The sequence below is a fragment of the Hyaena hyaena genome, unplaced genomic scaffold (genome assembly GCF_003009895.1).
Source record: "Hyaena hyaena isolate Hyena2069 unplaced genomic scaffold, ASM300989v1 scaffold_58, whole genome shotgun sequence".
In the NCBI taxonomy this organism is placed as follows: Eukaryota; Metazoa; Chordata; class Mammalia; order Carnivora; family Hyaenidae; genus Hyaena; species Hyaena hyaena.
Window position 1 is genome coordinate 3,910,780 of NW_024080689.1, and position 27,287 is coordinate 3,938,066.

General features: G+C 53.9%; 2 protein-coding genes across 3 annotated transcripts; one reads left to right on the forward strand and one right to left on the reverse strand.

The window, feature by feature from the left end:
* Positions 1 to 132: 132 nt before the first annotated feature.
* On the forward strand, positions 133 to 13,808 carry TP53 (tumor protein p53). 2 transcript variants are annotated; one of them, XM_039231498.1, is made up of 11 exons: positions 133 to 287; positions 9,398 to 9,499; positions 9,614 to 9,635; positions 9,729 to 9,983; positions 10,410 to 10,596; positions 10,687 to 10,799; positions 11,022 to 11,131; positions 11,412 to 11,548; positions 11,636 to 11,709; positions 12,212 to 12,318; positions 12,678 to 12,862. In XM_039231498.1, the coding sequence occupies exons 2-11, from the start codon at positions 9,426 to 9,428 to the stop codon at positions 12,694 to 12,696; spliced, it is 1,098 nt and encodes a 365-aa protein (XP_039087429.1). In that variant the 5' UTR covers positions 133 to 287; positions 9,398 to 9,425; the 3' UTR covers positions 12,697 to 12,862. The 2 variants fall into 2 exon arrangements, with proteins under 2 accessions (XP_039087429.1, XP_039087428.1); XM_039231497.1 differs by lacking the exon at positions 12,678 to 12,862 and adding an exon at positions 12,869 to 13,808 and having other exon boundaries at positions 134 to 287.
* Positions 13,809 to 19,869: 6,061 nt separating this feature from the next.
* ATP1B2 (ATPase Na+/K+ transporting subunit beta 2) lies at positions 19,870 to 26,293 on the reverse strand. The gene is made up of 7 exons (XM_039231442.1): positions 25,587 to 26,293; positions 23,698 to 23,826; positions 23,216 to 23,320; positions 22,892 to 23,097; positions 22,618 to 22,674; positions 21,710 to 21,808; positions 19,870 to 21,599 (listed from the first exon to the last, which is right to left on the reverse strand). The coding sequence occupies exons 1-7, from the start codon at positions 25,696 to 25,698 to the stop codon at positions 21,435 to 21,437; spliced, it is 873 nt and encodes a 290-aa protein (XP_039087373.1). The 5' UTR covers positions 25,699 to 26,293; the 3' UTR covers positions 19,870 to 21,434.
* Positions 26,294 to 27,287: the final 994 nt, after the last annotated feature.

Sequence of the window (27,287 nt, forward strand, 5' to 3'; positions counted from 1 at the left end):
CTCCCTGCCCTGCTCTCGGGCTCCACTCCCACCGCCTCCGCCCGCCGGCGAACTGCTTGCCCTTACTTGTCATGGCGACTGTCCAGCTTTGTGCCAGGAGCCTCGCGGGGGCTGCTGGGATTGGGATTTTCCCCTCCCATGTGCTCTGTCTGGCGCTAAAAGTTTTGAGCTTCTCAAAAGTCAGAGCCACCGTTCTAGGCGCAGGTAGCTGCTGGGCTCCGGGGTCCCCTGGCGTCCGGCCTCGGAGCGTGCTTCCCAGGACGGTGACACGCTCCCCTGAGGTTCGGGTAAGCTCCTGACCGAGCCAGATGAGTCCTCTCTGAGTCACCGGCTCTCGGCTCCGTGTGTTTTCAGCTTGCGAGAATTGCGGGGTCTGGGGATGGGGCACTGGGACTTAGCGACTTGGGGGAATGGACGCTTGGCTGGCGGCACCGACATAGGAATGCAGTGTTGGGGGGCCTCGGTGTAGATGATGGGGATGTGAGGACCAGCCGAACTCCGAGCGAACAGGGGAGTGGGACCTTCAGCCGGCCTAAGGGGCTCCCCCACCCTCCACACACCCCCACCCCATGCCTGGGTGTGGGGAAGCCTGAAATAGGGTGCACAAAGCATCAGGACTTGAAACGTTCGGATCTCGGAATTTGGGGGGACTCATGATCCGAGTGGAACCTCGGATCCCACATCATCCCGGTGGAACCTCGGGCTCCACTCCGAAATGATCATTCGGGGGGGGATCCGGGAAGCCCAAGCTGCTCAGGTCCCATCACTTCCGGACCTTTGTCCTTCCCGGAGTGGTCTTTCCAACCGGTCCCCGGCTCCGCTAGATGGAGCAAATCCCACTAGACTGTCAGTTGTGAAAGCGGGAAGTGCTCCACGAGAGATTTGCCCGCGAAGTCCGGGAGGACCGTCGGGGTCCGAGAGGCCCGCGAGCCCTGTTATTGTTTGGCTCTACATTTACATTTTGCCACTTGCAGGAGCGCTTCCGGTTTCTTTTTCCGGAGCAGCTCACTGTGCAGCCCATGAGAGGGAAGTAGGGAGAGAGTGTCATGCCGACCGGCTCCTCCAGCCTGCGGGGGGAAGCGGCTAGCCCAGCGCCCGCCCCTCCTGTTTTCTTTTGCCCCCTTCCCGAGCTACTTCGCTGCCGCTTTGGGGCCGGAAGGGGTATCTGTTTTGATGCAAACCTCAGTCCCTCCCCCTCCTTGAATGGTGTGCTCCACCCCGTCGCCGGCCATCTGGGCGGACGCTACCACTGCGTGCGACGGGGGTGTTCAGAAGCGAGCCTGGGGCAAGCCCTGGGAATTTGCGAGAAGGGGTGCGTTTGAGAACTAAATGATGAAAGCGTGCGACGATGCGCCGTCCGTCCGCGGCGGAGACGCGGTCTCTCCGGCATCCGGCTCGAGCTCGGCCATTCCGATTTCGGACGCAGAGCGAACGTCGTGGGGGCGGAAGGGGCGGGCCCGGAGGGGGCGGGGCCCGCGGGCGGGCGGGGCCCCGCCCCCCGCCTGTCAGTCACCGGGGGCTCCGGGGGTCCCGCCTGCGCTCGGCGCCCGCGCCCACCTGCTGCGGCCCCGGCGCGCGCTGCCCGCGCGCCGCTCGGTCCGAAATCGGGGTGGCGTTTACGCCGACTGCGATTAGACGAGTCGTGGCAACTCAGCACGGCGTAGAGCCCGTCAGGATGCACATTTTCATCGCCCCCGGGAAGGTGGACGTGCCTGTCTTCCTTTACTCAGTCTCTGACCCTCATCTGTGGTTCTGCCACCAGTTTTGCCCGTTGGAGAACGTCCTGTAAATGGACTCACGCAGTGTGTGCTGCTTTGTGTGGCTTCTCGCCTGCGGCGTGATGCCTGTGACATTCAGCCGTGTCCCTGCGTGTATCAGTCTTGTATCCATGCTCTGCTGCTTTGTATCTAGTCTACCGCGTTGGATGAATAAAAGATAGATTGTTTATCCGTTCTCCTTACGATGACCTTTGGAGTTGTTTCCCGTTTGGGGTTGTTTTGAATAAAGCTTCTTTTAACATTCTTGTACTTTTTTTTTTTTTTTTTTTTGGCTGACTACTCGGGAGTGGAATTGCTAGGTGAGAGAGGAGATCTAAACTTGCCAGTTCTAGTGTAGATATCATAGTGGTTGTCCCGTTTTGCACTCCCGCCAGCAAGGTCTGTCTTTCCCACATGTGTGTGGTTTGTCAGTCTTTTCTAATGTTGTGTATATGATTGTGGTGTTAATTTGAGATCCTCTTTACTCCGATCCGTTTCCCCCTGCTTATTGGCCATTCCTACGTCATAATGGAGGTAACTCTTCAGATCTTCCCCCATTTCTTTAAGTTGGTTTATGTGCTTTCCTTTTCTTTTTTCTTTTTTTTTTTTTTTTAACTGTGTTCAGTTGCAGGCAGTTCCTTATATGCCCTGGATAGGACTCTCTTGTCAAGCGTTTTCTCCTGTGTTTGACCTATTGCTTGCCTATTTGTTGAAGAGGAGCAGCAGAAGATTCATCTTTTATCTTTCAAATGTTTTCTATGACCTGTTTAGAAAAATCTTTGCCGACCCTGAGGTCATGAAATACTCTAGGATATTCTCTCCTAGAACCTTTATGGTTTTAGGCTTTATACTTGGGTCCATGAGCCATTATTAATTAACTAATTTTAAAATAGCTTTTACGTGATGAGAGATAGGGGTCAAGGTTCTGTTTTGTGTTCAGTGTTTCCTACATGGATACCCAGTTCTTCTAGCTCCTAATAACCTTCCTTTCCCCACTAGATTGCTTTTAATGGGAGCATTTGGCCCATTTAAATGTAATGCAATTATTGTAAGATTTGGGTTTAAGTCTACCATCTTAATGCTGTTTTCTATTCTACTTCTCCTTTCTTCTTCTCTAACATTTGAGGAAGAAACAGTACCAAATCTTACACAAACTCTTTAAGAATATAGAAGAGGTAACATTTCCAAACTGATTTTATGATAATCCTCAGAATCCTGATACCAAAACCAGACAGGGACATTGCAAGAAAAGAACATTTAGACCAATATTCCCGTTAACAAATCAAATCTGATAATACAGACAAATGATAAATACATCCTGACCAAGTGGTGTTTATCTCTGGACTGCAATAACAAACATGCAAAAAATTGATCCGTGTAATTTGCCACATAAGCAAATCGAAGGATAAAGATCCTATGATGATTTCAACAGATGCATAAAAAACAGTTGACGTTATGCAATACCTATTCGTGATTTAAAAAGAAAAGCCAACCTCCCAGCAAACCAGAAAAAGGAAAACTTCCTCAGTCTATTAAAGGGCGCCCCCAATCACGTTACCATCAGTACATAATAGTGATAGACTGACTGCTTGTCTTCTGAGAACAGGGGCCATAAAAGAATTGGATTCTCACCCCTTCAACATTATACCGAAGGTGTTAACCGGGGTAATAGAAAATCCATTGAAAAAATTATCATGAAGGGCACCGACTGGCTGGCTAAGTCGGTAGAGCATGCAACTCTTGATTTTGAGGTTATAGGTTCAAGCCCCATGATTAGTTAAACAACAAATCTTTTAGGGGCGCCTGGGTGGCTCAGTCGGTTGAGCGTCCGGCTTCAGCTCGGGTCATGATCTCTCTGTTTGTGGGTTTGAGCCCCGCGTCGGGCTCTGTGCTGACAGCTAGCTCAGAGCCTGGAGCCTGTTTCAAATTCTGTATCTACCTCTCTCTCTGACCCTCCCCTGCTCATGCTGTCTCTCTCTCTCAGAAATAAATAAATAAAAACATTTAGAAAATTAAAAAAAAAAAAAAAAATCTTTTAAAAAGAAGAGATTACTTAACAATAAAATCTTTTAAAAAGAAAAGCCACCATGACTGATAAGTGATTATAGCATGATCACAAGTTCCAAAGGTAATATACATAAATTATTTTATATAATAACAACCATTGAATCTGAAGTCACAAAACAAATTGTAAAAATAATGCCACTTATAATAACATCCCAAAATGTGACATCCTGGGGGTAAATTGAACAAACGACGGACAAGAGTTCTATGTTAAAAACTATAAGGGACGCCTGGGTGGCTTAGTCGGTTAAGCGTCCGACTTTCACTTACGTCATGATCTCGCGGTTCGTGGGTTCGAGCCCCGCGTCGGGCTCTGTGCTGACTGCCAGCTCAGAGCCTGGAGCCTGTTTCAGAGTCTGTGACTCCCTCTCTCTCTGACCCTCCCCTGCTCACGCTGTCTCTCTCTCTCTCCTAGAAATAAATTAAAAAAAAAAAAAAACTACAAAATATTACTGAGAGAATTTCAAGAAGATTTAAATAACGGTACCGTATTCATGGATAAGAGCACTCAATAATGTTGAGATGTCAGCACTCTCCAAAATAATGTGATTCAATCCCCCTTCAAAACCCTAGCAGGTTCATTTGTAGAAATTGAAAAGCTGATTCCAAAATGAAAGCGTAGTACAAAGTTGGAGGCCTTAAACTACCTGACTTCAAGATTACTATAAGGCTACTGTTGGACAATAATCATGAACAGAATAGAGCCCAGGAAAAGACACGAGTGTGGTCAAATGGTTCTCTACAAAGGCCCCAAAATGAATCCGTGGGGAAAGGAAGGTCTGAACGAATGCTGTTGTATAACTAACTGTTAGAAGGAAACACGGCAACCTATCTTAGGCTTGACAGGGCTACGTTACAAGCTTGTATCAAAATTTGTTCAGTTCTGTTACCTACATGGTAAGATGGTGCATTCAACTTATGTGGATTTTTACCTAAAAAATATTTGTGGGCTTCTGGGGAGCACCTAGACATATACGTGTTTGAAATTGTCTGCAGTATTCTATAATTTCCTTTTTTTTTGCTTCTTTTTATTTTAGAAAAACTGGTGAGAATAACACAACACTTATATTCCCACCAAATCAGTACACCAAATAATTATCACACTTAATATTTTGTCGTATCTAAGTCTATATGTTGATTACACAGGTATGAACACCACCCTTTTTTTATTTTTAATTAATTTACTTTTTTGAGACAGCACAAGCAGGGGAGGGGAGGGGAGGGGCACAGAGAAAAGGACAGAGGGTCCGAGGCGGGCTCTGCACTGAGAGCAGCGAGCCCGATGTGGGGCTTGACCTCATGAACTATGAGATCATGACCTGAGCCGAAGTCTGTCACTCAGCCGGCTGAGCCACCCAGGCGCCCTCTTTATTTTTGTTAATCAAGCTAGAATCCTTTGATAGTATCCCCAGTCCCATAAGCATACATATCTGATATCTGAGATCATCACTGCCCTATCAAAACTATCATAGCTCATCAGTAGGCCATATTTACTTATTTTTGAGAGAGAGACAGAGTATGAGCAGGGGAGGGTCAGAGAGAGAGGGAGACACAGAATCTGAAACAGGCTCTAGGCTCTGGGCTGTCAGCCAAGAGCCAGACACGGGGCTTGAACCCCTGAACTGTGAGATCATGACCTGAGCAGAAGTTGGACGTTCAACTGACGGAGCCACCCAGGCGCCCCTCAAATTGTATTTTTTAATCAATCATGTTTTCTGAACTGTATCTAGTTACACATATACAAATAAATTCATTTCCATCAATTGCTGTAGTAAATTTCTCTTGTGAGGATACCGCTGTTTCCGACTGATAGACAGTAACGTCGTTTCTTACCACCTGCCATCCGGGAACCACACTGACATGAACATTTTTGCACAAGCCTCCTGCTGCAAAAGTAGTAAGGTGTTCCATTTTACCAGACGCCGCCCTTATTACTTTCCAGAACCTTCTTTGTTTTTTTTACCCCAATCAAATAGCTTTCAGCCAAAACAGATTTTTTTTGACACCAGGCTCTGGATGAAGCCGGGGGAGGGGGCGGGGGGACATAATTATTTAGAGCTTGGACGTGGCTGTGGACAGCCCAGGTTCAAATCCCTGGCCCTGAGCCTGAGTAAGTGACTTAATTACTTTAACCTCGGGTCCCCTCAGCTGATGATACCTACCTTACTTGCTTCTTGAGAGGATTAATGAGATAAGCCACTGAAAGCAGTGGGCCCCTGTGGGGATTATAAACGGCAGCCATTGTTGTGAATGATGGGAGTGGGGTGGGCCCATCAGTGGAGTCCCAGCTGAGTTTATGGCCTTCCCACGGGGACATCCACAGGGGACATCTAAGTCAGCGTCCTGCCTCCCCAGCCATTTGGAAAGTCTGTTTCAGCTTCGACCATCGAATTTAATGGCCCTTGATGCTCTTTTTTTTTTTTAATGTTTATTTATTTTTGAAAGAGAGACAGCGCGCGAGCAGGGGAGGGGCAGAGAGGGGGGGTGGGGGACACAGAATCCGAAGCAGGCTCCAGGCTCCGGGCTTTCAGCACAGAGCCTGACATGGGGCTCGAACCCACGAACCGTGAGATCACGATCTGAGCCGAAGTTGGATGCTCAATCGACAGGGCCACCCAGGTGCTCCCTGATGCTCTTGTCTGTGGGAATTACCTGCTCTGAAAATGTTTCCTAGTGATTGGGCCTTTTTGAGAAAGAAACATTGAGAATTTAGTTGCTGCCCAGGACCAAAGAGGAAGACCTCCTCTGTCGGTGGGGTTGTTTCCCTCCCAGGGGGACCGAGCTTGGACTTAACCATTCCTGGACAGCTCATTGTGGCACATTTACCGAATAGCTCCCCAAGGGGGGGTGAGCTAGCCTTAATGGGGGCTTCCTACCGAAGCCCCACCCATTCATAATTACGAAGTTCTCCCTTTAAAATAATATAGAACAAAAAACAGGGAATAACCCTACAAACCAACACATTGGTTGAGCTCTAGTCTGAGCTCCTTAGATCATCCGTTAATAAGTAAGGTGCAGTTTGAGAGCAAAGGACACTAAGGCTCAGAGAAGTTAAGTAACCTCCCCAAATTCTGCAAAGATTCGGTGGTGAGCCTGGGGTGCAGGTTCGCCTGTCCACCTCCAGAGCCCGGCTCTGTCTGCTACAGCTGCAAGTATTTCCGGTCCTGGGTGCTTTTTTTTTTTTTTAATGTTTTTTTTTTTATTTATTTCTAGGAGAGAGAGAGAGACAGCGTGAGCAGGGGAGGGTCAGAGAGAGAGGGAGTCACAGACCGAAACAGGCTCCAGGCTTTGAGCGGGCAGTCAGCACAGAGCCCGACACGGGGCTCAAACCCACGAACCGCGAGATCATGACCTGAGCGAAAGTCGGACGCTTAACCGACTAAGCCACCCTGGCGCCCCAGCTGGGTGCTTTTCATTAAACACAAAGACGAGCAAAACTCGGTGCCTGTTCCGTGAGGAAGCCAGTTGAGATAGGTGAAGTCACTCAGCAAGTATAAGCAACAGTATAATATCAAAACGAGGGCTTCTGACTGCTGAGCCCCCTCTCCGTTCTCTTGAGCTCCCTTCCATGAAGTCTCAAAGTTCTTTGGATCATTGATGGGGGGGGGGGGTCCTGGTCCTTTCCCACAAAGCAAGTGTTTGGGATCACTTCCCTTGGCTCCCTCTCTTGCCTTTTTCCACGCACGGGCATAGCCCAACCCCCGTCAGCATTAGCCGCTATGATGAGTAGCTCTTTGCCAACCTCTTAATTGAGGGACGTTTGTCAGCCAAAATCTGCACCTTCAGGCTTTCCTGATTGCAGAAAAGGGCTCTGCAGATTCTGTGATGGAGTAAACATCTTACTCCTAGACGTCTGAACGGTCATTTAAAAAAAAAAAAACAAAATTTTTTTAAGTTATTTAGTTTTTGAGAGAGAGAGAGACAGAATCAGAAGCAGGCTCCAGGCTGTCAGCACACAGAGCCCGACATGGGGCTCGAACTCACGAACCGTGAGATCGTGACCTGAGCCACAGTTGGATGCTCAACCGACTGAGCCACCCAGGCGTCCTTTAATGGTCGTTTTTATTTATTTTTTTTTAAATGTTTTATTTATTTATAGGAGAGAGAGAGAGACAGCGCGAGCTGGGGAGGGTCAGAGAGAGAGGGAGTCACAGACTGAAACAGGCTCCAGGCTCCGAGCTGGCAGTCAGCACAGAGCCCGACGCGGGGCTCGAACCCACGAACTGCGAGATCATGACCTAAGCGAAAGTCGGACGCTCAACCGACTAAGCCACCCAGGCGCCCCAAATGGTCGTTTTTAATAAAAGCCCATTCGTTCGCCTGTGTGGCGTGCCGTTCACTTCGCTTCCCTCCGGGAATTCACTTCACCTGTCTCTGGGACTCGGGCTTGCTCACCGGTCAGGTGACCGCGACAAGTGTGATAACGCACACGCAAGGGTTTCCCAAACAGAACACACAAGTAAATACACCCCAGACCCCATGCCGGTAGAGGTGAAGGTTAAGGGAGATTATAATGGAAAGTCGGGGCCCTGCAGGACACACACACAAAGAAGGCAATGAACCTGGACGCAAGCGCGAAACAGGTGTGTTTTCTCGCAAAGCTGATAGCAAACTTGGCCTCAGGGAAGATGTCAGGAGCTGGTGGCAGTGCCCTGGCGGGGACAGGGACCACCCCTCTGAACTGCTGGTATTGTGACGAGCACAGCTGATACCGCGCCTGCCCTGAGGAAGTTTCTTTTTTTTTTTTTTTATGGTTTTTATTTATTTATTTATTTTTGGGAGAGAAAGAGAGAGAATCGGAAGACATGCTCCAGGCTCTAAGCTAGCTGTCAGCACAGAGCCGGACGCGGGGCTCAAACCCATGAACCGTGAGGTTATGACCTGAGCTGAAGTCGGACGCTTAGCGGGCTGAGCCACCCAGGCGCCCCCTGAGGAAGTTTCTATTCCCCAAGAGGCAACAGCCGAAATGAATAAGAAAAGGCGTCTGATGGTGCACTGGAATTAAAATCAGAAAACAGAGTACAGCCGGAGGTGTTTGACTGGTGTGGGCTAACATCCCTGAGAGGCAGTTAAGGAAGCTTTGTGCCGGGGGCCACCTGGGTGCCTCAGTCCTTAAGGCCCTACTTCGGCTCAGGTCATGATCTCACGGTTCACGGTTCGTGGGTTCGAGCCCCGCGTCGGGCTCTGTGCTGACGGCTCGGAGCCTGGAGCCTGTTTCTGATTCTGTGTCTCCCTCTCTCTCTGCCCCTCCCCTGCTTGTGCTCTGTCTCTGTCTCCTTCAAAAATAAATAAACATTTTTTATCATGGAGGGATCTTCCCCCAAGTGGAGGGAGTGGGGTGACAGTCGCTTCATCCCTTCTTACCAGGAAAGAGGGGAGAAGCGGGGCGCCTTTCCAGGAAGGCTTGTGGGTTCGGCGGTGGGAAGGTTGGGATCCCATCTCTGGTTACCTTTGCGTCTGGAGAACGTGTGCGATGGGCTGGCAAAGGGTCGGGTCGGGGAGCCCTGCTCCCAGGGAGACGGGCGACCCCGGGGTTGGGGGTGTCTCACGCCGGACCCATGCTCTTCCCTCCACAGCGGCCACACTGCGCTGCCAGGAGCCACGATGCAGGAGCCACCGCTGGAGCTCAACATCGAGCCCCCTCTGAGCCAGGAGACATTTTCAGAATTGTGGAACCTGTAAGTGGGGGCGGGGCAGGCTCCCTGCCAGCCTCCTGGGACCCCCCAGCCCCCCGGCAGAGCCTGTAGGAAACAAAACCCAGCACTGACTCATGTTCTGCTCTTTTCTTCCAGACTTCCTGAAAACAACGTTCTGGTAAGGACGGGAGGTGGGGAGGTGGGGGGCTGGGGACCTATGGGGACAGAGGCCGGAGACGTGGCCCTCCGACTCCTGTCTCCCCCCCTGCAGTCCTCGGAGCTGTCCTTGGAGGTGAATGAGCTGCCGCTCTCAGAAGATGTCGCAAACTGGCTGGATGAAGCTCCAGATGACGCTTCCAGAATGTCCGCGGCTCCGGCGCCAACAGCCCCTGCCCCAGCCACCCCTGCGCCAGCCATCTCCTGGCCCCTGTCATCCTTCGTCCCTTCCCAGAAGACCTACCCGGGCGCCTATGGTTTCCGTTTAGGGTTCCTGCAGTCCGGGACCGCCAAGTCTGTTACTTGCACGGTCAGTGGCCCTATGGCGCTGGTTTCCATGGGGACGTTCCGTGCCTGCCCATAGCCCGCCCCCCTCCCCCGCCTCCCCCCGGCTTTCTCTGTTCAGAACTTTGGGATTCCTCCTCAGTACAGTCTTCCTACGTTTCACCTATTTCGTTTGCTCTGTGACCTTTGGCCTTGCCTCTGTCCCAAAGTTGACATTTCCCCTTTGACCCTGGGCTCTCGTCGTCGCTCCTGTCCGCATCTCTCAGGGGGCCGTGGGACTTCTCTTCTTTTTTTCCTGCACACCCCATTTCTTGCAAGTAGGCTTCTGGGATATGGAGCCCGCTCCCCGCCTTCACGAGCCACGTGGCCCACACAGCACGTGTTTGTTGGCTTGACGCCCCCGCCACACACTCGTCCCCTGACCTGTCTGCCCCTTCTCCTTCCCTTCTAGTACTCCCCTTCCCTCAACAAGCTGTTTTGCCAGCTGGCGAAGACCTGCCCGGTGCAGCTGTGGGTCAGCTCCCCACCCCCGCCGGGAACCTGCGTGCGCGCCATGGCCATTTACAAGAAGTCAGAGTTCATGACCGAGGTCGTGAGGCGCTGCCCCCACCACGAGCGCTGCCCTGACAGTAGCGATGGTGAGCCGGCCGGGGCGGGGGGGGCGACAGAGGGGGCAGGGCCGGTCCCCAGGGTCCCCGCGCCCCTCATTCCTTCCTGATTGCTTTCAGGTCTGGCGCCGCCCCAGCATCTCATCCGAGTAGAAGGAAATATGCACGCCAAGTACTTGGATGATAGAAACACTTTCCGACATAGCGTCGTGGTGCCCTACGAGCCGCCCGAGGTCTGCTTGGCCTCCTGGGAGGAGCGGGGGGAGGGGTCTGTCAAGGGCCATCCAGGTGGGAGATGGGGGCGGTTTCTCCTTATTCAGCCTCCCCGCAGCCCTGTGTGGTGTGCAGAGCCAGCCGGGGTGTCCCCGTTGCAGGGCTGAGGAAACGAGCCTACGCACCCTGCAGGCCCGCGCCGGGCCGGCGACCTCACCACCCGCCCCTACCTTCTCTCCCAGGTCGGCTCCGACTGCACCACCATCCACTACAACTTCATGTGTAACAGCTCCTGCATGGGGGGCATGAACCGACGGCCCATCATAACCATCATTACCCTGGAAGACTCCAAGTAGGGACCCGCACGCCACCCTGCCCCAGGGCCCTTTCTCCCCCGCTACCCCCGTCCAGTCCTTCCCACGCGTTCCCATCCCCGCACGTGGAACATCCTCTGCGATCCCCCACCCTCCGCGTCCACCAAGTTTTCTTTTCTCACTTTGGGGCCTTCTCTTACCTGCGGCTTCTCAGTACTCCTGACGCTTAGGCCCCACGTAGGATGAGGGAGGCTGGAGGTCGGGGCGGGGGGCCCGTCTCCCTCACTGCCTCCTGCTTCTGTCTTCTTACCTGGGTAGTGGGAAGCTGCTGGGACGGAACAGCTTCGAGGTACGAGTTTGTGCCTGTCCAGGGAGAGACCGTCGCACGGAGGAGGAAAATTTCCGCAAGAAGGGGGAGCCTTGCCCTGAGCCGCCGCCCGGGAGCACTAAGCGAGGTAAGCGGGCAGGACAAGAGGAGGCAGAGAGGGTGCAGTTTGGCTAAAAATTTACTCTTCTCTTCCCTTTCCTCCCCTCTTTCCCAGCGCTGCCCCCCAGCACCAGCTCTACTCCCCCACAGAAGAAGAAGCCACTGGATGGAGAATATTTCACCCTTCAGGTAAGCAAGAGCCAGACGCTTAACCGGCTGAGCCATCCAGGTGCCCCGATTCCTTTGACGCCAATATTACTGGTTGAAGATTTGTTTTCAAGTCTACCGCTCAAAATGCGGTCTTCTTCTTGACTGCTTTGCCTGCAATTAAGGCATTTGCCAGCAGGGGGCAGTAGTGCCTCGCTTCAGATCTCCACTTACAACGTGCGTTAAATGGAACTGTGATTTGGGGCGCCTGGGTGGCTTAGTCGGTTAAGCGTCCGACTTTCGCTTAGGTCATGATCTCGCGGTTCTTGGGGTCGAGCCCCGCGTCGGGCTCTGTGCTGACTGCCAGCTCAGAGCCTGGAGCCTGTTTCAGTCTGTGACTCCCTCTCTCTCTGGCCCTCCCCTGCTCACGCTATCTCTCTCTCTCTCCTAGAAATAAATAAAAAATTAAAAAAAAAAAAAAAAAAATGGAACTGTGATTTGCGCCCTAGTAATACTTCTTTATCCCCCTCCTCCCCTGCCACAGATCCGGGGGCGTGACCGCTTCGAGATGTTCCGAGAGATGAATGAGGCCTTGGAGCTGAAGGATGCCCTGAATGGAAGGGAGCCAGGCGGAAGCAGGGCTCACTCCAGGTGAGTGACCTGGGCCCTCTCCCCGCCCCACTCCCCTGCCTTCCTGCCATGAAAGGGCCATGGGACTCCATTCTAATCCCACCTTCAAGGCAAAAGGGAACTGGCGCCCTCACAGTGGGACCTGCCCTGCTCAGTCAGGCTTCAGTCTCTTCTGAGTTGTGTCCCGCACCCCCTTTTGTGCCTCTTGGTCATTTCCAGCAACCCCCTAGCTGAGAGCTGGGGTCCCAAATAGAGGCCTGTTAACCACATGGGAGTATTAGACACCGCGGGGTTGAGACAGGCCCCCAGCCCGCCAACCCCCAGCAGGTCCGTGTGGCTTTGCGACTCCCTTTACCGGACTCAGTTTCCTTGTTTGTCAGGCGGGGTAGGGGAAGATGAAGACGAGAGACACAAGTATCCCGGGTGCTCAGTAAACATCTGCAGCTGCTGGTGACCCGTTTTAGCTTGAGTTCCCCTGCTCCAGCCCGGGGCCCTTCAGAGCCTGGGTCTGAGACCCTCAGATCCCACTCACTGACGTCATCCCTTCCCCTCCGCCTTGTCTCGCCAACAGCCACCTGAAGGCTAAGAAGGGGCAGTCTACCTCCCGCCATAAAAAGCCAATGTTCAAGAGAGAGGGCCTTGACTCAGACTGACGTCCTCTGCTTCCTGTACGCCCCCCGCCCCCCTCCCACTGACAGCCTCACCCTGTTCTCCTTCCCTGGCATTTTTGGGACTTGGGACCTTGAACACACAAGCTTGGTGCATTCCTCTGCTTGGTGCAGGTGCGCCTCTGAAACACCCCGAATTTTTCCACATTCCTTCGCCTAAGGCTCTGCTAACAAAGTAGGCCTCATGATTGGTTGGTTGGTAGGAAGGTAGGCCCTTCCAGCCTAGATTTTAAAGATTTTTTAATACAAGGAACCATAGGGGAGGTGGGAAAATATTCCTCCCTGTAAAGAGCATTTTAGAATCAATCACACGCTGGGTCACAAACCCAGTTCTCTACCATTTTAACCTGCTGTGGAATTTGTTCTAATTTTATCGTCCATTTTTATGAAATGCTGATAACCACACCTACCTCACGGGGTTTGTTGTGAGAGTTAATGAAATGATCTATGTCTGGCCCCAAAATAGCTTTTTATCACATGATGTCTGAGACTTGGTGCCTTCGTGGGTGCTGATTCCCTAATGTCCCCGTTGGTGGATGGGATGTTCAGGTTTCTATGGCGTGTCCTTGCTGGCCCCGGCCAGATCCTGTCTTCCCTCCCTGTGAACCCCAGTTCCTAAAAGGAAATCTCACTCCATCCTACACCCTGGAGGGATTCGATCCCTGGTCTGGGGTCTCTATCTACCAAGGTCTATTTACTCCCCCCCGCCCCAGCTACTTAGAATGAGATTTTGCACTCTGCGAGGCACATTGGCATTCTTTGCCCACACCCCTCCTTCTCCTCCCTTTTTATACCCCCTTTTTATATCAGTTTCATATTTTACAATAAAATTTTGGTACCACCTGTGTGTCTGGGGTGGGGGGGGGGCGGCGGGCGCCCGCGGAGGCCATGTGGGGCCAGCCGTATGGCAGGGGTGAGTGAGGAGGTGATGCTGGGAGGCAGCCACCTGAGTGTCCGGGGAGCGTGGCCTGGGGGAGGGGTGGGGGTGCCACGCTGGGGTTCCGGGAGGAGAACAAAAGCGGGAGACTGGGTCAGTCTGTGGGCTGCATGACAACAAGGGCGGGGGGCTCCATTCATAACTCGGGAACCAACTGTCCCTCCCCCCTCCCGCCCCCGCCCTGCCAGGGCTGGCACAAGATTCTCTCCTGCCCCTGCTACTAGGATTGGGCCGCTGCCCCTCTGTCAGCCTCTCACCGAGGATTATGGGATTTAAAGGTCCGATTTAGCAAGCCTGAGCCTCCGGAGTGGCCATCTGCTCCACAAGGAAGGGGCAGGAGACCTGGGACCCCGAGGAGAAAGGTGGTGGGTGCCGTCGGCCGGAGAGAGGGAGCCGGGGAGGCCTGGCAGCCAGGGTCCCAGGAAAGTGGGGGCGGCTAAGGTGAGGGCCGGGGTGCGGGGCTGGGGCCTTCCCGGCATCCCCTCATCCTGGGCCTCAGGCCAGGCAATTCAATGAATTGAAGCTTTAAACTCTGCCAGGAAAACCTCAAAGGGCTTCTTGGGGTGGGGAGGAGAGCTGAGGTTGGGGAGCCCGGCTCCCCCCGCCTGTCCCGATCCTCGGTGCCGCTGGCTCCCAGGGAGGGGGGCGGGGGGGCGCTCTCCCCATCACCCACTGCCACCGGAGCCAGCGCCTAGAGGGGCGGCCAGACAGCGGGGACATGGCTTGGCCCACCTCCCTGGAGGCAGAGGGAGGGGCGCTAAAGTCCAGAGAGCCTTCTGGAGCCAGCGGCCTCTCGGCTTCATCAGCCGGGCCCAAAGCGCCTGTGTGGGGTAGCACGGCTTGCCCCGAGGGTCCCAGGCGGCCAAGCACCCGCCAGCCTCCCTGGCCTCCAGACCACCTTCTTATCAGCCATCGGCGAGTGCTAACTGCTCCCCAGGAGATCTGGAACCTTCTCAGTCAGAGACCTGAAGCTTCACCACCTCTCCCCGCCCTTCAGGGCCTTGGCAAACCCGCACTCTTCAAAACTCCTTCCCCCTCCACGCTCCTCCAGATGGGTCACCTTGAAGCTCCCTGCTGACGGGCATCAGGCACTGCTCCCCCACCCCCTGCCCCCGGCTCAGGTCCCCTAGACTGCGTCCCTTTCTGCTCTGCTCCTTCAGAAAGCAGAGCCGATCCGGCTCTGCCCCAACCTCTGTGAGCCAGTAGCAACCTGGGCTGGGAACAAGCTGGGTCCGTGGGCAGCTCCGCGATGAGCTGTGTGACCTGCATGGGGTCCCTGACTCTGGTCCTACCTGCCTGCCAACCCCCTCTGTTCATTCAGCCATCCGCCTCATCTGCAGGCATTCACTGGTGCCTTCCTCTGCCTGGCTCTGTTCTAGAACGTGGGGGCCCGTGGCGGACGTGGCCCCTGCTCTCAAGTTCAAAGGCCAAGCCCAGTACCACTGATATTTGGGATATTTCTTGGGAAGCCCGGGTGCCTCAGTCAGTTAAGCGTCCGACTTCGGCTCAGGTCATGATCTCCCAGTTGGTGAGTTCAGGCCCCATGTCGGGCTCTGTGCTGACAGCTCGGAGCCTGGAGCTGCTTCGGATTCTGTGTCTCCTTCTCTCTCTGCCCCTCCGCTGCTCACGCTCTGTCTCTATATTAAAAAAGGAGAGGGGCGCCTCAGTGGCTTANGGTATACATTAGGCAATCTTTTCAATGTTAGCAAGGTTCCACAGTTACACCATAGGATGGGTTTTATTAAATAGACTATCACTTTTTAGAAATAAAATGACTATTGTGAGTGTTAGAATCAAAAGGATTGTCCTTCCTTCTTTCCTCTTCTTTTATATGGCAAATAAAGGGGCGCCTGGGTGGCTTAGTCGGTTAAGCGTCCGACTTTCGCTTAGGTCATGATCTCGGCGGTTCGTGGGTTAGAGCCCCGCGTCCGGCTCTGTGCTGACTGCCAGCTCAGAGCCTGGAGCCTGTTTCAGAGTCTGTGACTCCCTCTCTCTCTGACCCTCCCCTGCTCACGCTGTCTCTCTCTCTCTTTCTCTCCTAGAAATAAATTTAAAAAACATTTAAAAAAAAAGAGAGAAAGAGAAACCAATGGAACCTAGATGCATCCTAAAAAAGACAGAAATTGTTGAAAGAGAAAGCAAACTTGATTGAAACGGTAAAATCCAAAAGTAGAAGGGTGTTGTATTTTTTTTTAATGTTTTTATTTGGGGGGGGGGGACTTAGAATCCGAAGCAGGCTCCAGGCTCTGAGCTATTGGCACAGAGCGTGACGCAGGGCTCAAACTTACAAACTGTGAGATCATGACCTGAGCCGAAGTCGGACACTCAACTGACTGGGCCACCCAGGTGCCCCCAAAAGCAAGAGTTTAGAAACAAGATAAATTTATAAGAAGAAAAGAAGGGGTGCCTGCCTGGCTGGCTCAGTCAGAAGAACACGCAACTCTTGATCTCAAGGTTATGAGTTCAAGCCCCATGTTGGGAGTGGAGTTTACTAAAAAACATGTAATAATAATAATTTTTAAAAATCAAGAGCTCATTGAAGACACAGCAAGGACCATTGATTGGTCCAACGCACCTTAAACTATTCTGTGCTACAGGAAGAGAATGAAATCTCCAACTTATGTAAAGTTGTGGTTTCATTAATATAAAACCTGATAAAGACCATAAAGACCTAGAAGCTAAATTAACTTACACAGTTGCACAACTCTCAACGTCGTATCAGAATACATTGATGAATCAGAAGAAGGCTAACACTATAAGTAAAGGTTTATTCCAGGAGCACAAAGTTGGTTTTGTAGAGAAATCTATCAACGTAATTCATTACATTAACAAATTAAGAAAGAAAAGTATGATAATGTCAAAAGATGCTGAAAGGAATTTGATTAAATTTCAGCATCCATTCCTTAAAAAAAAAAAAAGCTTAATTAAAAATAGTAATGGAATACAAGGAAATATTATCCTAATGGTTAAACACTAAGATAATTCCAATTAAAATAAAAAACCTATACAGGGATACCTGAATGTTACAATGCATTCAAAGAGGATCAAGGAAAGAAAGAAAACACTGGTAAAGTATCTCTGCCTTTTTGATCATAGGACTACGCATCTAAGCGCTCCAGAGACCATAATAAACAACTCTTGGAATTAAGAGAATTTAAGAAGATAGATAGTAGATAAACATTTTTTTTATCTTCTCAAAACACTGAGAGGGGAACCTGGCTGGCTTGATCGGAAGAGCATGTGACACTGCATCTCAGGGTCGTGAGTTCAAGCCCCATCTGGGGCGTAGAGATTTTTTTTTTAAGTAAATAAATGTTTTTAAGAGGCAGTGGGGGGTGAGGGGCGACTGGCTGGCTCAGTTGGTGGAGCATGCAACTCTTGATCTTGGGGTCATGAGTTTGAGCCCTATGTTGGGTGTAGAGATTACTAAAGAAATAAAATAAATAAAAGGATGGAGGGAAATCAACTCACCTTGCTAGATAACAGAACACACCCTGTAAAACTACTTGAAATCAAATGAATATAGCTGGGTGTATGGGGCCCCTGGGTGGCTCATTTGGTTAAGTGTCTGACTCTTGATTTCAGCTCAAGTCATGATCTCACCATTCGTGAGAGCAAGCCCCGTTAGGTTCTGCACCGACAGTGTGGACCCTGCTTGGGACTCTCTCTCTCCCTCCGCTCTGCTCCTCCCTCACTCACTGTCTCTCTAAACAAATAAACAAACATTTAAAAAAATTTCTTCCCCTTGTGGTTCCTGGATGGCTCGGTCAGTTGAGCATACGACTTCGGCTCAGGTCATGATCTCACAGTTGGTGAGTTCAAGCCCCACGCTGGGCTCTGTGCTGTCAAAGCAGAGCCTACCTGGGATTCCCTGTCTCCTCTCTGTCTACCCACTGCCATGCTCTCTCTCTCTCTAAAAATAAGTAAATAAACTTAAAAAAAGATTTCTAAAAAAATAAAGATAATAAATAAATAAATGTTTTCTTATTGAGTAAACTCTACGCCCAAGGTTTGGCTCAAGCTCACGACCCAAAGGTCAAGAACCACACGCCCTACCAACTGAGCCGGCCAGGCTCCCTAGATTTTTGAAAAGTAAAGTGAAGTGGACAAAACCAGAAAAATAAAGTAAACCTGGACTCCAAATCACACCATGCACAAAAAGAAACAAAAATAGGGAGAATTAAAGTGGAAGTAAAAATTGAAATGAAATTAAAATCTTGCCTCCCCCCAACACCCAGAAAAATCTAGAAAATAGGAATCTATTCTAGTGACAGGACACCCGGAAACTACCAAAGAACTAAACATATGAAGACCTAACATTTTGAAACAGAGAGGCAGACGGTTGCTTGGGGGTTAGGGGTGCAGAATTTTGCAACGCAGAAAATAGTTTCTATCTGTAGCTGTCAAGGAGCTTGAGCAAATTAAGAAGGCAACAATGAGCCAATGGAAAAAAAAATATTATGCAGCCATCTAAAAACATACATGCAGGGACGCCTGGGGGGGCTCAGTCGGTTATGCGTCCGACTTCGGATCAGGTCATGATCTCACGGTTCCTGAGTTTGAGCCCCGCGTCGGGCTCTGTGCTGACAGCTCAGATCCTGGAGCCTGCTTCGGATTCTGTATCTCCTTCTCTCTCTGCCCCTCCCCCACTCACGCTCTGTCTCTGTCTCTCAAAACTAAATAATAAAAAAACTAATAATAATAATAAAATAAAACATACATGCATTCAAGCTCTACCGGGTGAAATGGTGGCACGAGAAATGTATTGGTCATAAAACAGTGAAATGCACACAAGTGTGTATAATAAGATCCAGCTCTGGCATGATAATGAGCACACCCAGCAGTCTGTGCGCGTGCACTTGCGTGTGCATATGCGACTCACTCGTGATACAATTGTGTATCCAGTTGCCTGTGTCATAAAGCTATTTTTCCGGGCAAATACTACTAACTCATTGCAAGCAAACCAACAAAAATGAAGCCCAAGAAAATAAAAATTAGCTCTAAACCCATCCCCGTATGTCACAGTAAACATCTTTCTTTTTTTTTTTAATGTTTTATTTATTTCTGAGAGAGAGAGAGAGAGAGAGAGACAGCACAAGCAGGGGAGGGTCAGAGAGAGAGGGAGACACAGAATCTTAAACAGGTCCCAGGCTCTGAGCTGTCAGCACAGAGCCCGACGCGGGGCTCGAACCCACGAACCGTGAGATCGTGACCTGAGCCGAAGTCGGACGGTTAACTGACTGAGCCCCCCAGGCGCCCCAGTAAACATCTTTCTATGCACCCATCTGTCCCTTTTTTTTTCCTACCCTTCTGTGTATACTTTTACCCCCAGTTAAGATCATAATGGTTCATATTGTTTTTTGAGCTGTTTCTTCTGGTCCACTTTTCCCACGTCCCTGAGCACTGCTGAGGCTTTTCTCCCTCCCCAACCACTCAGCCTTTAAGGCTCTAAGAAACCTGCTATTGGGAGCCCCTCATTAGAAAGCCATTGGCCCCTCTGGGTTTTTTCCTTGCGGCCTGTCTCCCCTCCCTGGAGGCATGCTCAGGTCTACCTGGTATGAGGGTTTCTCGTATGCTCCTCACCTCTCCCGTTAAACTGGGGAGCTCCTTGGGAGCAGGAAGTCTGCCTCTTTCATAAGTGTGTCTTCACGGTGCCTAGAATGCACAGTAGGCACTTCGTAAGTATCGCCGAACAAAGGGATGTAGGCTTCCTGCCTCTCTTGCGCTGAGCGATCTCAAAGGCGGTATAAGTGAAGGAGCGATCGAGGAGGTAGACGGCTGGGCACTGCACGAAGAAGCCAAAGCTGGGAAGTAGGACCCCCAAGGCCCAGGTGACCCCCCAAACCACCCAGATCACACACACACACACACACACACACACCCGGCCCTCCCTCCCTCCCTTCCCAGCGCTCTTCCAAACGCTCAGAAAGGAACAAGCCACACGCAGGGCTCCATGTGTGATATATATTTATATATATAATTGCTCTCATTTTATTGTACTTTATTCTCTTTTACAGTAGATCTGACACAGGCATTAAATAACTGCAGAGAGAGACCACTGGAGCGAAGGGAATGCAGGAAAACATGGGGACCCCAAGGGAAGAGACCCAGATCCAGTGAGAGGGAAGGAGGGGTGGGTCCATCTGAGGGAGGGGGGTGAGGTGTGGAAACTGCAGTGTCAGAAAAGAAATGGGGAGTTAGAGAGGGCAGAGGTCAAGGGCACTATCACTCAAGAACACCAGAGGCCCCTCACGTAACATTCTATGTGCACTATGGGGTCGTTCAAAAAAACGCCAAGGGGTCCCGAAGGAGACAGGGCCAAGAAATTCAGAGCCTAGACTGGGGGGCTATTTGCAGCGTTTAGGCTGACCTGCAGAGGAGAAGGAAGGAGTTAGTGATTAGTTGATAACGTGCGAAGAGAAGCCAGAGGGAGGAAGCCGGGGGGGAAGGAGGTGAAATCGTCCCATAGCCAGCTGACGTTTCCCAGCCAAAATGGCCGCCCTCCCCCAGCGCTCCGGGGAAGTGGAACTTGAAGGATATTCTGGGAAAACAAACAGGGAAACAGTGAGCCGTCGTCGGCAAAAAACAAAGTGGATGTTCAGCCTAGGTCAGCCCCGTCCCTCCAAGGAGTGCCTATGTGGGTGACAGGAAGAGAATTTTCTAGAAGAACCAACCGGGACTCCTCTTCCAGACCCTCATGCCCACCTCGCGCCAGTCACCACAGGATGAGAAGAAAAATGGGCCAGAAGACAGGGAAAAGGCCACACAGCCACCTCGTCCTCAGTTACAAGTAGCTGTCTTCCAGAGGCGGGAAGGGGGACGGAGAGGGCTTGGGGACACATTGCCAATGCTGGAGGGGCCGGGTAAGTCAAAGCCACCAAGACAGTGGCTGTGTCGATGAAGCAGAAAGCGTGGGAGACAGGAAGGTGAATGGAGGGCCACACTGGGGTCTGCAAACCAGGGGTGAAATGAGATGTGCAGGGGGGAGGTGGATGAGTGTGAAGGCAGGTGTGAAGGTGGGAGACTGAGAAGCTGGGTGGGGGGTGGGAAGGCAGGTGGGAAGGTGTGAAGGTGGGAGGTGAGAAGGTGGGTGGTGGATGGGTGGGAAGGCGGGTGCAAAGGTGGGCAGGTGTGAAGGTGGATGTGATGGTGGGCAGGTGTGAAGGTGGGCGGGCATGCCTTTTCTATCGCTCTCTGGGGACAGCAGGGGTGGAGACAGCCCACTCACAGCTAAACCCGAACCAGAACAGCCCCTAACTCCTTGGGCCACCTTCCTGGGGTCCCGCCTCCCTGCCTCTGACGGAGCTGGAATCCGGAGGGGAGGGGAGGGGAGGGCGGAGACCGTGGGAAGGCAGGGATTCACAATGGCCATCAGGCTGGGTTCACAAGTAAAGAAAAGGGGCGTGAGGCTCAAACAGGTCATAGCTCTGTTATAAAAAATACCTTTGGGGCAGGTGAGGGAGGGATCAGGCAGGGTCAGGGACATTCCAGAAGCATCCATAGGAAAGAGGTGGGGGCAGGAGGAAGGGGCCTCAGGTTTTGTTGATGCGGAGTTTGAAGGCCACGCGGCCGGCGAACTTGTCTCGCTCATCGTCTGTGGCGATGTTGGCGGCATTGATGCGGCATTCTACGTTCACCTCCACATTGGGGGTCACGTTCAGGAACTTCACGGCCACCAGGGGCTGCGTGTAGTTCACCTGGGCCAGAGGAAGAGAGCAGAGGTCCAGGCCCTTGGCACTCAGCCTCCTCCCCGAGGACCCTGCTCCCCCGGGAGGAGCCACCCGTCCGGGTCCCCCGCGGCACTTACGTGGAACTTTTTGCCATAGTAAGGGAAGTACATGAGGTCAATGCTGCCGTTGGCAGGGAACATGACAAAGTTGCCGAGATTCTCAGCATCTTCATCCCGCTGTGGGGGGTGCAGGGGGGGAGGGGAGAGCAGGTCAGGGACACTCGTCTCCAGACTTCCCTCTGTTCTTCCTTCGCCCCAAGGATTTGTCTCAAATCTGTTTCCCTTGGGCTGTGAGTCTGTGTGTGTGTGCGCGCGCGCACGTGCGCGTGTGCACGTGTGTGTGTTCGCGTGTGCGCGGGAGGGGCTGTCCTGTCCCTTCCGTCAGACTGGGAAGTCCTGAAGGATGCTAATGATACTGGGGCCACCCACTTCTACTCCCACACCACGTTCTTACCCCAGTCTGAGGAATCGGTTTCTGGAGCAGAGCCAAGAGAGAACAGAAAGTGAGTAAGGGCTCAGACGGAAGGGGAGGCTGTGTGTGGGGGGGGGGGGTAAAGAGGGACGGGAAGCTTCTAGAGAGAACAGAGGAGGGGCCGCAGGGTTCCAAGGACACTGAGTGGCGGCAGATGGTAGTAACTACCAGATCCCCTAAAAAGGCGGAAGAGCGGGTGAGGTGCGAGGGGCAGAGCGGAAGCCATGGAGACCGGGGACCCGGGAGAGGGTGAAGGGCCAGGGATAGAAGCGGCCGCCGAGGCTTGGGTGCAGTCAGAGAGGAGGGTGTCTAGGGCAGGCTCCTGCAGCCTAGAGAGAAGCGAGAGTGGTGGGAGCCCCTTGGGGTTCGGGCCATGTTGGCACCCGCTCTTACCCCCTTGTCCCTAGAGTGACGGGGCCTCTGATAGCAAAGGAGACCGAAGGACATGAGTGAGTCACACGGAAGCCACGAAAGGCAAACAGATGGGCAGGCGGACAAGGCCCAAGCGACTCACCTTCCCCACACAGGTAACGTTCATGCTCTGATTTGCTCCCGCGTAGAAGTTGATGACCTGGAATGAAGAGAGCGAGCGAGGGTTTAGAGAAAGAAGGTGTCAAAGACGCACGCCCCCGGCGTCCCCCCTCCACAGAACCCGGCCCCCAGGGGCCCCATCTCTCTCCTTCTTCCAGCCGCTCAAACATCCAAGAATGTCTCCAGTGCAAGGAAGCAAATGCCAGCAGACGGTGGCCCTGGCCGCCCCCCCCGCTGGTGACCGAGGTCACACGTACCCGGTTCATCTTGATGAAGACACAGGGCTGCCCGGTGCTGTAACCATAGTGGGTCGGGTCCCCGATGCCAGAGCAGTCGCCCAGCTGGGTCCGGTTGAACTGGCAGGCACGCTTCGGGTAGTTGAGGACCCCGTTATCGGGCTGTTCGTAATAGCGCCCAGGGCGGCAGACATCATTCTTTTGGGCTTGGATGGAATCATTGTAAGCTATGGGGTGGGAGAGACAGAGAGAGAGAGAGAGACAGTCATGGGGCCTTCTGCTTCCAGGGTCCCCCAGTCCCCTGCCCGAGCTTCTGCGTGACCACGTCGCCGCCCGCTCACTCACGCTCCAAGAACTTGTTGAGCTTCCGAACATGTTGGTCCCAGCTTTCAGTGTCGCTGACGTTGACAACGACATCAAGATTCTCAGTCTTGGGGCGAATCATCAAACCTACACCAGACAAGTGGAGACAAGTGGGTAAGTTATATAGGGACCACCTATATGTACATAAATACATATATATACACACGGAGGGACCACCCTTGGAGGGAGGAAGATGGACACAGACAGCAGCACGGTGATGGATGGGGTGGAGGTGGAGGAAGGCCTCCTGTGGACATCTAGCACCTTCCCAGGCCACCAAGCTCTCAGCTGCGGGAAACGGGAAGGGAGGCAGACTTCCAGAACTTGCCCGCACGCGGTAACCGGGTCGTCAGAACCAAGCCTTTCCAAACCGTGGGCCCTTCTCAGGCTCTAAGTTCCTTTCGGGACGCCTGGGGGGCGCGCGCGACAGCAGCCAGTGACGGGCGGGGAGCCGCCTCACTCACCCGGTGTGGCCAGTCGGTCCTGGTACTTGGGGGTATGGTCAGAGACCGTCTGCAGCATGACCCACATGGTGAGGGTGAACATGGCCGTGAGGAAGCCATAGAACACGAGGTAGAAGAGAAGGATGAAGGCTGGGGAGGAGGAAACGGGGTCAGCAAGTTCCAAGGCTCCCGTGACGAGCTCACCTGTCCCCACAGACCCCTCTCCCACTCTGACATTCTGCACTCGTACGGGTCACAGAGTCTCGAGGACATCTGAGAGCCTTCCCTTGGGAGCAAAGTGAGACAAGCTGGAAACAGGCAGTTGGGTCTGGCTTCCAGCCAAGACTCCCCGCCCCCTCCGGTCCCAGGGCAGAGAGCAGCCCAACCTCGTAAAGGCCACAAGAGACCTAAATTCTCGTTGCTGGGACAACCCCAAGTCTAGGCCACAGTCGTTCTGCATCAAATTACGTTCCCAACTTGTCAACCATTCATGGCCCCGAAAAGGCACAACATCTGTTACGGCTTCGTGGGTCCTCGTGCTTAAAGCTGTCCGGCACGGTGACTTCTGAAGCTGGCACTGGCCACCATTCACGACCAAACTCTCACCCCATCCCTCAGAGGGCTGGACCCTCACATTCAGAGAGCAGACCCCTCCCTCCTGGCGCCCCACCGAAGTCACACCCTGCACGCAGCTTCTGTCTAGCTACGAAATCTCTCAGAGCTGCCCAGAACCTTCAGCAGTCACCCCACCCCCCAGTTCATGCACTGAACCCAGGGAGAGGCGGTGAGTAAAGGCAGAATGTCCCAGAGGCTGCCCAGCAGGGAGCAGGTCCTTGCTGTAGGTGACACGTAACTCTGTCACTCCTCAGCCTGGTGTAACTGCCTGCTGTTGTCACCACCCAGGACCCTCTGTCCTTCCATCTCAGAAGACACTGTCCCCATGAAGCTTCCCCAGATTTCTCCAAGCCATCATGGACCCCTGCAACCCCAGGGGCTGGACTTCCCAGTTTCCTGAAGGCAAGGACTGCCCGGGTGGGTGGGCTGATGGATCAGCGTTCAGTCGGTGTGCATGAACTGTAAATTGTGTCATAACAGGGTCCCCTATGCTTGACTTCCCAGCTTAACAATCCCTTCTGGAAGAATGCCACCCTTCACCTGCACCCAAGCCCAGCACCAGACCCTCCGAGATCGACAACTCCCTCTACACACGCCCCCCAGTCCCGCCGTGGGTTGGGAGGGTCTCGACACTCTGCCGGATGATGTATGTGCAGTCTCACCACTGGCGACCACTCCTCCCTCCGCCTGCGACATCTGAGCCTCCCACATCCAACCTCCGAAACCGCCCAGGGCCACCCCTCTCCAACAGCCCCCCACCCACAAAGCAGCCACAGAAAAGCTCCAAACAGCAGCGGGATACTGACAACTTCCGCTGTGAAGAGCCCCCCCGCCCCCCCACCTCTCCAGCCCCGCCCCCTCATGAATGTTCCCAGGGTCCAGGGGATGGGCACAAGCTAAAAATAGACGGGCTTGGCGAGCTAGTGAGAGCCAGAGGGAGGGAAGGGGCGCTCTTCTGGGGAAGGGGGGGGCGGCCGTGCGCAGCGGACCTGCCCGGAGAGAGGGAGCGCCAGCGCCGCGCCGCGGACACGCGCGCAGAGCCCGCGACCCCCCGCGCGAGGGGGCTCCGCGGGGGGCGGGAAGGCGGCAGTGACCTACTTTCTCCGCCTCCGCAGCGGCCGGCCGGGGAGATTAGACCGGCGATTCGGCCCCCTCCCAGGCCGGAGCCCGGCAGGGGGGCCGGACGCCGGGGACCCAGGAGAGGACCCGGGGTCCGAGCCTGTGAGACCCGGTGCCCCCCGGGGCCGAGCCCCGAGGACCCCCGCCCCGCCCCACGCGCGGCCCGCCCTGCGTACCCCAGCTGGTCCCGGTGCGGCCCATGAACTGGTGCGTCCTCGGGTTCCACACGAACTCCTTCCACTCCTCAACCACCTGCCCGCAGCTCTTCTTCTCCTTCTGGATGACCATCTTGGCGGCGGGGGGCGAGTCCCGCGCGGGGCGGGGGGCTGCGGAGAAGCTGGGGTGCGGCGCGCGGAAGCCCCCCCACGCTCCGGAGCGCGCGGGGAGCAAAGGCGGCGGGGGCGAGGGAGACCCTCCTCAGATGGACAGCTGCTGCAAATTCCGGGGTGCACGGCCACGCGCTGCGGGGTCCTGGCAGCGCGGCGTAGGATGCACCGATCCTAGCCCCCCCCCACCCCGGGCTGCGATGAAAAGGGGGCTGTCAGAGCAGGGGAGGTTAGAAAGAGGAAGGGGTGCGATGCAGCCTCTCCAACCCCCCCAAACCTTCTAGAAACAAAATGAAAAGGGATGCAAAAATAGACGGCTGCAAAACCCGAGCGAGACGCAGAAAAAATTGGGGTGCAAGGAGGCAAGGGAGGGGTGGGGGAGGGGGCTGCCCCGAAATCCAAGATGCAAAGAGGCTGTGGAGAGGGACCAGGTGGCCGCTCAAGGCGCCTCCGCCAAGCGGAGACCGCCACACCAGCGGTGGCTCGGCCGCGGGGGTGGGGCAGGGACGCGCAATTGGGGGACAGCCAGGGATGGGGGTCCCCGGGGCGGAGGCTCCGCTCCTCAGCAGTGCGGGGCCGGCGGTCGTGGCGCGCAGACTTTATACTCCGCGGCTGTGGGGGGCCCGCCCCCTTCCCCACCCCCAGAAGCCCCGCCTCCTCGCCGCTGGCCCGGGCGACCTCATACATATGCAAATATGGAGAGAGGGATTGGGTCCGCCCCCCCTCGCCGCCTCTTTAAGACCCGGAGGTCTCTCCCCTCCCCCCACCGCAGGTACCAGACTGGATCAGGTGGATGGGGGGATAGAGGGCGTGGCCGGGCGGAGTGGAGGGAAAGAGAACCCCCCGAGAGACAGAGCTGGAGAGGGAAGCGGATCTTTGCTGCAAAGGGGCCCCAGGCCGCCCGTTGGAGACTGAGATCCGGAGACGGACAGGGCCAAATGTGAGAGGGATGGAGAAGGAGCCAGAGACCAAGAAAAACAGAAGCCACCAGCCAGGGCGCTAGACCAGCCGGGATGGAGGCTAGAACAGGCCACACAGGATGGACGGAAGCCACCACAGGGGGGAAATTGCCCTTGGGGGGGGGCAGCTACCAGCTCCCCCCAACACCGTCTCCAGTCCCACAGCCCTGGTTCGCTCCAAGCCCAGGGGCTTCCCATGTCCCCACCCAGCTCCTCCAACACCACCTCCCTAGCCCCTAGCATTGCCCAGAGACCCCAGCCCTGGACCCAGGTCTGCTCAGGTGCTGTGTCCCCCCCCCACCCCATGTCTGAACTCCCCCTCCCCTTTTGCCCATTTGAGCACCCGTTAGAGACTGCAACTCTAGCCCTGGGGAGGCAGCCTCGCAGTTCTCACGCGGCTCAAGAGATCGACAGTCTAGTGCGGGGGAGAGGGGGGTACCAGAGCCTCTAAAGACCTTCTAGTTAAGAATCATTATCGGGGCGCCTGGGTGGCTTAGTCGGTTAAGCGTCCGACTTTTGCTTGGGTCATGATCTCGCGGTTCGTGGGTTCGAGCCCCGCGTCGGGCTCTGGGCTGGCTGCCAGCTCAGAGCC